Source organism: Trachinotus anak, unplaced genomic scaffold (genome assembly GCF_046630095.1).
Source record: "Trachinotus anak isolate AG129_WGS33_773 ecotype Australia unplaced genomic scaffold, CSIRO_AGI_Tana_v1 ptg000016l, whole genome shotgun sequence".
Taxonomy (NCBI): Eukaryota; Metazoa; Chordata; class Actinopteri; order Carangiformes; family Carangidae; genus Trachinotus; species Trachinotus anak.
Window position 1 is genome coordinate 2,003,147 of NW_027273867.1, and position 9,959 is coordinate 2,013,105.

The 9,959-nt window shown below is 42.8% G+C and overlaps 1 protein-coding gene across 1 annotated transcript in view; it reads right to left on the reverse strand.

Annotated features, from left to right (window-relative positions):
* Nucleotides 1–9,373, reverse strand: part of glcci1a (glucocorticoid induced 1a) — a 28,161-nt gene extending 18,788 nt beyond the window's left edge. Inside the window, 1 exon segment of the mRNA XM_071500535.1 lies at nucleotides 8,349–9,373. Coding sequence (XP_071356636.1) covers nucleotides 8,349–8,703 — 355 coding nt within the window. The 5' untranslated portion in view covers nucleotides 8,704–9,373.
* Nucleotides 9,374–9,959: the final 586 nt, after the last annotated feature.

Consider the following 9,959-nt stretch of genomic DNA (forward strand, 5'->3'; position numbering starts at 1 on the left):
AACAGGTAAATGCTTCTGCCTTCAGTGAATCTGTGGAAACTGGTGTCTCTGACTGATCAGACAGCGTGAAGGACACTGTATGGAGTTGGCCTCTACGGACATCATCCAAGCACAAAATCATTACTCACAAAACATGAAAAGAGGCCTGGTGCATACTGGCAGCACATTCTTTGGTGAGTGTGTTTGGATCAGATGGCATCAGGCATGTTTGGTGGGTACCTGGCCAGGACCACCACAGTCACAGCACCTTGCCTACCATGACACATGGAGATGCCAATGTGCTGCTATGGGGCTGCGCTGGAGCGAAAGGTGTAGGACAGATGACATTCAGAGATTGAGCACTATGAGTGAGAGCTTGTATACCCAAACAGTGACGCAGGAATGAGTCCTAAAACCAGAAAATTAGTTAGCACTTTAGCACTTCAGCTGGTTTCAGCTCTTTTCTGTTTGCTTCTCTCCTCCTCTCTGTGCTCAAACAGTATTTAATACAGCTGAATTCACAATGAAGCTGTTCTTACATGTTTTTCTATTTGAGGTATGAAAAAGTGAATCTTACATCTCATGTAATAATGATATAATCATCCTGATAAAAACTGAAGATCTTATTCAAAGGTTCAGGAGGATTAATTAGTCGTCTGAATATTGCACTCAACACCATTTACACCTGTTTTTTAAGCCAGTAACCGCACACACACCAGAAACAGACAACTCACCACCGTAACAACCTCATGCATTAGCTACTGTTGTTGTAAATATGTAATTTTTTGTATCTGTATATTTAGTACATTATTCTATTGTTATTATTTATCATTCTAAATATTTGTTATTGCAGTTTCTTGCAGCTTTCCTGTTCTCTGCACTGCCACTTTGCTGCTGTAACACTGTGAATTTCCCCACTGTGGGACTTATCAATATTTGTTTACATTTTGGCAAATCTGCACCACAAAGTCACGCTGAGTTAGCAGTTGTTCTTCATTGGAGATTCAGGCATTTTAATGCCTTTATTGGATACGACAGTGAGGAGACACAACAAACTGATGGAAAGTAGAGTATCTCAGGGCATTGACACCCATGTGGTATGCACACTAATCACCCAGCTATCGGGTTGCCCGGTTGTGGTGCTATTCATGTAGCATCAAAAATATCACACACATAATACACCGGCCGGATGTTATCAAAGGCACTACGAGTCTCAGTGTTGGTCCACATCGCAGCCAGTAAAACTTGAGGGGACAGTATTTGACATGGGGTTGAGTGAGGTAGTCATGCATAGTCAGTGTGTTATCTGCAGTAGTTTCAGATCAGCGCGCTGCCTGCTAGGAGAGGCAGCAGAGAACACAGCACACTAGCTGAGCTATGTGCTGCTGAAAAAAAAAGAAAAAAAGAAAAAATGTGTTTTAGACACTTTTCAAAGACGCAGACTGAAATGATCCAATATCCATTTAAGTGCACATCCCTTTGAATATTTTCAGCGCTTTATCGTCCCCAAAGCAGCACTTTCTTTCGGTACTACATTTTCCTGAAACACTGAACTACCATATTCCTACGCACGAGAGCATCTACCAGCTGCTGCAGGTCAGCTGAGTGAATCAGAAAGAGCTAAACTTCACTTTGTTTTGACGGGAAGATGAAGCGCTGAAAATATTCTAAGTGTCCATTATGTCGGAGTTTTCATTTGATTTGATGAGTCTACCATCTTGTCTGATGTCTGTGTTTAATAGTTAATAGGCTGCTGATAACTGGTAAAATTACTGTATCCGTAGGTAATTACCGTAGGTAATTGTATCCACATTTCCTTTCAAATGTCACGCTGATCTTTGTTGGGTTTTTCTCTTTAATAAAGTAAGGTCTCGACCTGACCCTGTAAAGTGGCTTCAGATAATGTGATTTGGTGCTATATAAATAAAACTGAACTGAATTGAATTGATCATTTTGACGTAAATCATAAAACAAACTGTAAACTGGCGTAGCTGTGTGAGTGGACAGTGTCGCACAACAGTCAGTTACAGTGAAGTCCAACAACACTGTACAGCAGCCAGTTCAAACAATATTTTTTGAATTTACATAAGAGTTGATTTAATATTGAAAACAACATATATACTACTCACTAGCAGGACCAGTGGTGGTCTGTGGATCGGTCTTTGAGAAAGGCTGGTGTATAGAATGTGTTTTTATATGATTTCACACTAGATTTTCAGATGCTCCTCCTCACTGGACATTAGAGACACTGAGGCCAGTGGAAGAAGTGAGTTCTGCCACTGCTTCAAATTTGGATCAGGCGACCTGTCACCTTAAGGGAAAATAAAAACAAATATTACTGCACAAACTTGGATGTCAGTCTCATCTGTTCAGTTGTTCAGGGCCAACCATGTGCCAAGTGAATCCACGTCATTAAGACAGCAGGTACTTTCCCCGATTAGTGGAATCACAATCACCTGCTGTGAACCGGAGTTCCACACGTCTCAGTTTTCCTCAGTGCCTTAAATCCTGTTTTTAGTCTACATGTGTGGAGCTGAGGGAAACAGCAGCACTGGAGATAATTCTCTGTGGGTTCATCACTACAAAGAATCTTTGACATTACACACAGTAACTCCATTCCTCGTAAACATACAAAATAATAATTATTGCAGCTTTGACTAAAAGGTTTTAAAATTCCTTAAAAAGGTCCCATATTTTACACCTCTCTTGTGTTTTCAGAAGAGAGGATCTGAGCCTCTCTCCTGAAAACACTTTGTTGTGACATCACAAAGTTCCAGAAGTCCTGACGGCTGGTTTTAAGGCTCAGTTTCTGAATACAGGCTGTGTGCATTTCTCTGTGGACTGAGGCTTTGATACTTTCACAGTATTAATATAGAACCTAGACCTGCTTTATAATCACAAACACATGGACAGCTACCTTTAGACTGTATGGGACCTTGAAGTTACTAAGTGCTACAAAACTACCAACACACACTAAAATGTCACCAGGCAACATGACCATATATATAAAATAAGTCATTAATGTTAGTTCACCTATCTACTGAATATGTTAGACAGTAATGGTAAAATCTGCCTTCCATCAGGTAATTAAATGAAAGAGTCACATCTGTGTCTGTTTAATCATTGTTGGCAGGGTGAATGCGACGCTCAGTGCCACAACACGCTGATGCATGCCCCACCTTGGCCAACCCGATCAAAGTGCCCTGCACACACCACCACTACCAGCAAGCATATCGAAGAAAGAGGAAAGATGCAAAATCAAGTAAATAAACTCACTCAGCACTTTCTTAAAAACACCATACTGACACTGGGCTGGGCCTTCCTTTGCTCTCAAACAGCCTCAGTTCGTCATGTCATGGATTCCACCCCATGCTGGAACCTTTCCTCTGAGACTCTGCTCCATGTTGACACGATCCATCACATCATTTCTGCAGATTTATCAGCTGCACATTCATGCCGCCAGTCTCCTGTTCTATCACATCCCAAAGGTGGTCTACCTAATCCAGGTCTGGAGACTGGGGGGGCCACTGAAGTTCACTGAACTCACTGTCATGTGATGAAACCAGTTTGAGATGACTTATTATCCTGCTGGCAGTAGCCATTAGAAGATGGTGAACTGTGGCCATGAAGGGATGGACATGGTCAGCAACAGAACTCAGACTGTGACATTCAGACCATGACTGATTGGTCTTCAGGCCCAAAGTGAGTCAAGAAAACATTCCCCACACCGTTACACCACCTCCGCCTCCACCAGCCTGGACTGCTGACTCTAGGGAAGGGTACTGATAAAATTTTATTGATAGCATTGCCTTTATCAATTGGTCCGATTCTATATCAGTTCCCTTAACAATTCCTGATCAATTTTCTGTGTACACAGGTTTTTGCCACACAGTCACACTTGGCACCCCAGTGCTCCCACTGCAACCCTCCCTCCTTTAAAACAGTTTGCTCCATCTGTTGATCTAAGAATAAATCGACCTGTGCAGAGCAGAATGAGGCATAAACAACCAATATTTTTTGAATAGAATATTTTCTATAAAATTTTAAGTATTATTCATAACCATAACATCAAGAAATTGTAGAAAATATAACATGAGAAAATAATTAACGTAACACTGGGCCTTGGCTCTGCTGCCTTATAATTAGTCCATTCCTTACAATATTACACAGTAAGCTTTGGCTACTCAACGTAAACAGAAGCCTATAGGCTATGGCTGCATTTTTATTAATAATTTTATCAGCTGTATCAGCCCAATTCAAAGAGGGTCCCCCACATTTCCTTTTCTACATATTCAAATATAAAATACTATTTACAATATGGCTTGTCTGAATACTTAGTGTTATAATTTACTAAGAGATGTGCATCCATATGGCCCGAGCTAATCAACATTTTAATTCAATATTTAATCACCAGTCAATGGCTGTTTCTCAGTAGACAGTACCATACAGTTTGAACCTGACAAGTTCAACCCAGAGGTCCAGACCCCTGAGGACAGGAGGACGATTTACAACTGGAACAGCAGCATTCTTCCTAATATCAACAGCTCCACTCGACACTGCTGATCACACCTCAACACAACTGTGCCCAACTCTACTGTGACACAAATAATCTCAACTAAAAGGTCTACAAAAAGACTTTTTTTTTTTTTTTTTGAAAAGTCCACAGAGCCAGCACTGTTGTTAAAGGTCCTGTATAAAGGTAGAGGCCAATGTGTTTTTATAAAGCAGGTCTAGGTTCTATATTAATACTGTGAAAGTATCAAAGCCTCAGTCCACAGAGAAATGCACACAGCCTGTATTCAGAAACTGAGCCTTAAAACCAGCCGTCAGGACTTCTGGAACTTTGTGATGTCACAACAAAGCAGTCACCATCCGCCATTGCCACTGTTTGGTGTGAAATGCATTCTGAGTCCCAACAAGTCACATCCCGATGCATCCTCAACAAAACGGGCGGAGTGAGAACACTTCCAGATATTATATCTGCACTTGGCTTGATGCGGACTCTGAATTGGAGCAGTACTCAGGTCAATGAAAACACAAGTACAGAGAAGAGCACAGTGAGAAACAGTTAATGTCAAGGTTACAAATGGTAACAAATCCTTGACCAGGAGACTAGATAATCATAGTCTTATTTTAAAATTATGTGCACCTATAAGGACAGACATCACATATTTGTATTTGTAGCAGATGGAAGGAATATACACTTTTTTTTGCAATTTGTTTTTCATCATGTGATTTAATTTGTGTTAATTTTGCCAAAATCCCTTATTTGTTCTATTGTTTCCAAGGTTCCCATAGTTGTTCCTCAGAGAACTCTATTAGCCTGTGTTTTGAAGCCCTCTAGTGGTTGTTAGTGTACGTCTCGTCAGTCTGCAATGAGCTTGACTGTGAGAGGTAGGTTTTTTTTGTTTGTTTTTTAGCAGCACGATTGTAAATTGAAAAATGTACATTAATATGTCGATTCAAGTGTGCAGAGTAGTTTGTTCTTTTAAAGTGTCAGCAGGGCAATCAAATTTTTTAACGTTTGCTATGTGTCTGTTAGCAGCCGCCATTTTATCTTCACACAGGATGCACATGAAGCTGTTTTCTCTTGTCAGGTGCATTATTGTCAAGATTTATCCCGGCTGACCATGCTTTGCTCTCTGTGAATTCACTGCAGGAGTAAACCTGAGTTCGACCAGTTACGCTAGTTTCAGTGTCTGACTGTGCACCAGAACACAACGCAGTGTTGTCGGGGCCTGCAGATCGTTTCAGCTACATTTTGTCTGGACTGGTCCCCACAGAGGTGGCTGCTGGGAAGGCCGAGTTTCTTTTGCTGCATGTGGACATGTGTTCACCCTCGACCTGGTTATCTTCTCCACAACAAGTTGTACTTCACCATCACTCTGGTCACAAAGTCACAGAACAGTCCAGAACAGCAAGAAACAGACAGAGCAAGAGAGGCACTGCCCAGCTGGGTTAGCGAGACACTGACTAGAGACAGATGCACATCAACTTAGCATTGCTATTATTTTCTGACATCAAACTTGTGAAGGAGAGAGCACAAGTTTACCTGATTCTTCTCACTTGCTGTTTTTTTCTCTCTTAGTGACCAAAAAGATATTTCCACTTCATCCTCTCATCAAAGTTGTAAACACTGACACCCACCCTGACACGAAAGGGAGATGGGGCCATTGTGTAACGTGCAAAGCCTTTTGCAAGTGAGCATATAGGGCCGCCCGGCTCTGAAAACAACATGCAAACATGCCAGCATCTGTAACAGAAATTGACAAGCTCTGGGACACACGATTCTGATGGTTTGGACCATTTTGAAACTGGTTCTCAACTGGAAGCCCTTCTCAATTCCCATCCCTTGATAGCACAAGGCAGGGTGGGTCCATGGATTCAGACTCTGACCCTACCATCTGCTGCCTCAGCAGAAATCCAGATCCATCAGACCAGGTCTTCACCTGTCCAGTGTGGTGAGTCTGTGTCCACTGCAGCCTCAGGTTTCTGGTCTTGGTGACAGGAAGTGGATCCTGACGTGGTCTCTGCTGTTGCAGTCCATCCACCTCCAGGTTGGACGTGTTGTTCACTCTGAAGCTTTTCTGCTCAGCTCAGTCTTAATGAGTGGTTATCTGAGTGACCGTAGCCTTTCTGTCAGCCAGTCTGTCCATCCTCCTCTGACCTCTGACCTCTCTCATCAACACAGAGCTGCTGCTCACTGATGGTTTTGTTGTTGGCTTCATTCTGAGTAAAAACTCAAGTCTGTTGTGAGTGAAAATCCAGGGGATCAGCAGCTTCAGAGACACTCAGACCAGCCCTCTGACACCAACAATCCTGTCACAGTCAACAATACTGAGATCACACTTTTTCTCATTCTGATGTTTGATGTGAACATGAACTGAAGGAGTTTATGCTGCCACATGATTGGCTGATTGGATAAGTACATGAACAGGCAGGTATACAGGTGTTCCTAATAAAGTGCTCACGAAAGTCTAATAGTCTGTAATATCTGAATCCAGGGAAGAAAACATTAAGGTCTTCGCACAAATATAGAGACCATGTAGTAGCCATGACACAAGCTGCACACCGGCTAAACTACAAAACACCAGCAATAATTCAGTGCATTTGCAAGGACATTGTATTCTTCTCTGTAGACACATGTGTATTCTCGTTTGGTCACGTTTGCTAAATATATTTTTATATGCATGTATTTGCAGAGGTTGGTCTGCTTGCCCAGAGGGCTCTGTTTATATCTCGCAGACTGCTAGGCCCCAGTGTTGCCATAGGAGCCATAGACCTACCAGCTGACAACGTATTTTTTCCCCTTTCAATGATGGTAAACAACCTCAAAGTAACGAATTAATAGCAGGCATTCAGTGTTCACAACATTTTCTGGAAATCCGGCTAATCATCCGTGTCATGTAGACCAGAGAGTCCTTTTAATCTTCGACAGAGTAGCTGTATCATCACTACACAGGCATCCATATCCTAACGTATTTACCTCAGCAAGGGTAATGCCACTGTAATGTAATAACAATCGTTTTGGCTCATATCAAATTACTCCGTTCAAAACGCCATCGTAACACGCGAATAACATACTATAACAGCCTTAAATGTGTTGCGTTTAAATTATTACTGATATTATGATGGAAATTGGACCATTGATTGCGGGACCAATCGCGAAAATATGGCGATTAGATATACCTTCTCTATGATTTACGCGTCAAACATCAAATCTCCTCTGTATCATAACCCAATTAGAAAGCTAGACAACTAGCCTAGCATATGCATATGCCCTGATATGGGCAGTTCAAGCGAAGCTACAGAGATAACGGTTCGCTAAGTTGAATTAGCATTGGAAAACTTGATAATATTAGATCGTCTGGCTTATTGTGAATGTAATATGAGCTTTAAAATGCATTCTTAACCTTTACCTGAATAATAACAGTCCCCTTTACAATTCGGTATACATCTCATCTACAAAACTGTGCTCGTTTGAGCAAAAACGTTACTTTTTTCGCTGCTTTGACTATCACTTCCACTAGCTTCTCGCACCAAAACACAACGTGACGCTTGATGGCCAATGGTGGGAACAATGAATAAAGTTGAGATTTTACTTAAGTTTTATGTTGGATGGTTGACTATACTCCAAGCCGAATAGAGGAGATGAATGTAACTGTTGAAAGTTATGGGTTCTTATTTCAAAATTCCTGTATCTTCTCCATTCATCTCCGAAACCATTTATTTACCTGTTTTTTTAAGCTAGTTCGGCGTGACGATCGCAACATACGAGACAGGAACGACACTTAGCATAGCACCAAGCTATCTGAACGACGATGGGTACATTAGAGATAAACTCCAACCACTTAAAAGGATGTTATTACCTTTGGAAACAGACGAATAGGGAGAGCGTTCTGGTTGGCTTTTGCTGTCCGGCAGTGAAAGTCTCTGGCCGGGGACCAGCCTACCGTCCGTGCCGCTTGCACTCGGGTTGGCGGAACTGGAGCAACGGGACTTCGTCGGTCCTATGTTGCTCCCGGCTACTGAGGAGGAGGAGGAAGCGCAGCGGGTTGGGCTGTGCTGTTTTCCACGCAAAAGCTGGTACTGCACCGTGGCGCGGATAGGCTGCAGCCGGACCGTGGTGGTGTTGTTGCCACAAGAAGCGCAGGACGCTGCAGGGGAGCGGCGGTGTTTAACCCGCTGATGGGATGAGCTGTCAGCGGCGGTTGATGCTGACATGATCTGCCGCCGTCACTTGATGAAGTTGTTTATGTGATAACATGAGAGGTAAAATACAATGTTCTGTTAAATATATCACAACTTTGAGGTTTTGTTTTTCGGCAAACGCTACACGCTATTCATTTTTAACAAACTTTGCAGGCTCCGTTACCAAAGTTCCCCGAAGTTCCGCAGCGTCCGCGCTACATTCCTGCGATGCGACCAGCTGCAGAGGGAACGCTTCCTCCGCCGGCCGAGCACGAGCAGAAACAGCACGTTCGCGTTGTTTACTAACTTTCTGCCTAAACATCGTTGTTATCGCGTTAGTCGAGCAGGTCGTCGCCTTTCTCGCAGCTCCTCTAGTTTCAGTCAGTTCAAAGCACTGACACAAGAGGTTGGAACTTGGGTGGGACCAAATCATAAAGGGTACTTTCTGATTGGCCCTGGACCACTTCCTAGCAATTCAGTGGGTTGTTGAAGGATGTATGGAGGCTGTACATGAGCGGCAGGTTAACCAGGAGCGATATCAGGACATGCGGCTGGCAGCACCGCTGCAGGGCCCTACGACGCACTTCTCTGATGGACATATCCTTGAGCAGGACATTACATTATGGCTCGCGTCAAATGTGTTTCTCATTTAAAGGCAACACTGAAGTGTATGACGTGAGTGAGTAAAAGAGAGTGAGAGTAATACTATGGGAATTAATTATACATTATTCATACATTAAATTATAATACATTTTCACCTGCCAACACTGCGTGAGATCTGAGGTCTACATCTCGACATTGTCCTTTAAGATTACTGGAAATCATTTTTGTCGCCTCAAAATAAATAAATAAAAATGAGAAAATAAACAAACAGTGCATATGTGAGTAGTCACATTTCAGACAATGGATGAAGTCATTGTTTTGCAAGTCACGAGTAAGTCTCAAGGCTTTGCTATACAGTCTCATGTGAAGTCCCAAATCATGAGCAACAAGTCCCGGACAGACACAGTCTCAGGTGAAGACAGAGGCGTCACAAGAATGAGTCTCACATTAAGACCATCGAGTCACAAATTAAGGCTGACATGTCCTAGGTCAAAAAGGGTGCGTCCCAAGTCAAAACCTGAGTGTTGAGCAGGAAGTCCCAAGTCAAGAACAGCAAGTCTCACATCCATCGCTTATCCATACAGGGTCGTGGGGGCGCTGGAGCCAATCCCAGCTGACATTGTGAGAGGGCAGGGTACATCCTGGACAGGACGCCAGTCTGTCACAGGGCTGACTTTTAGAGACAA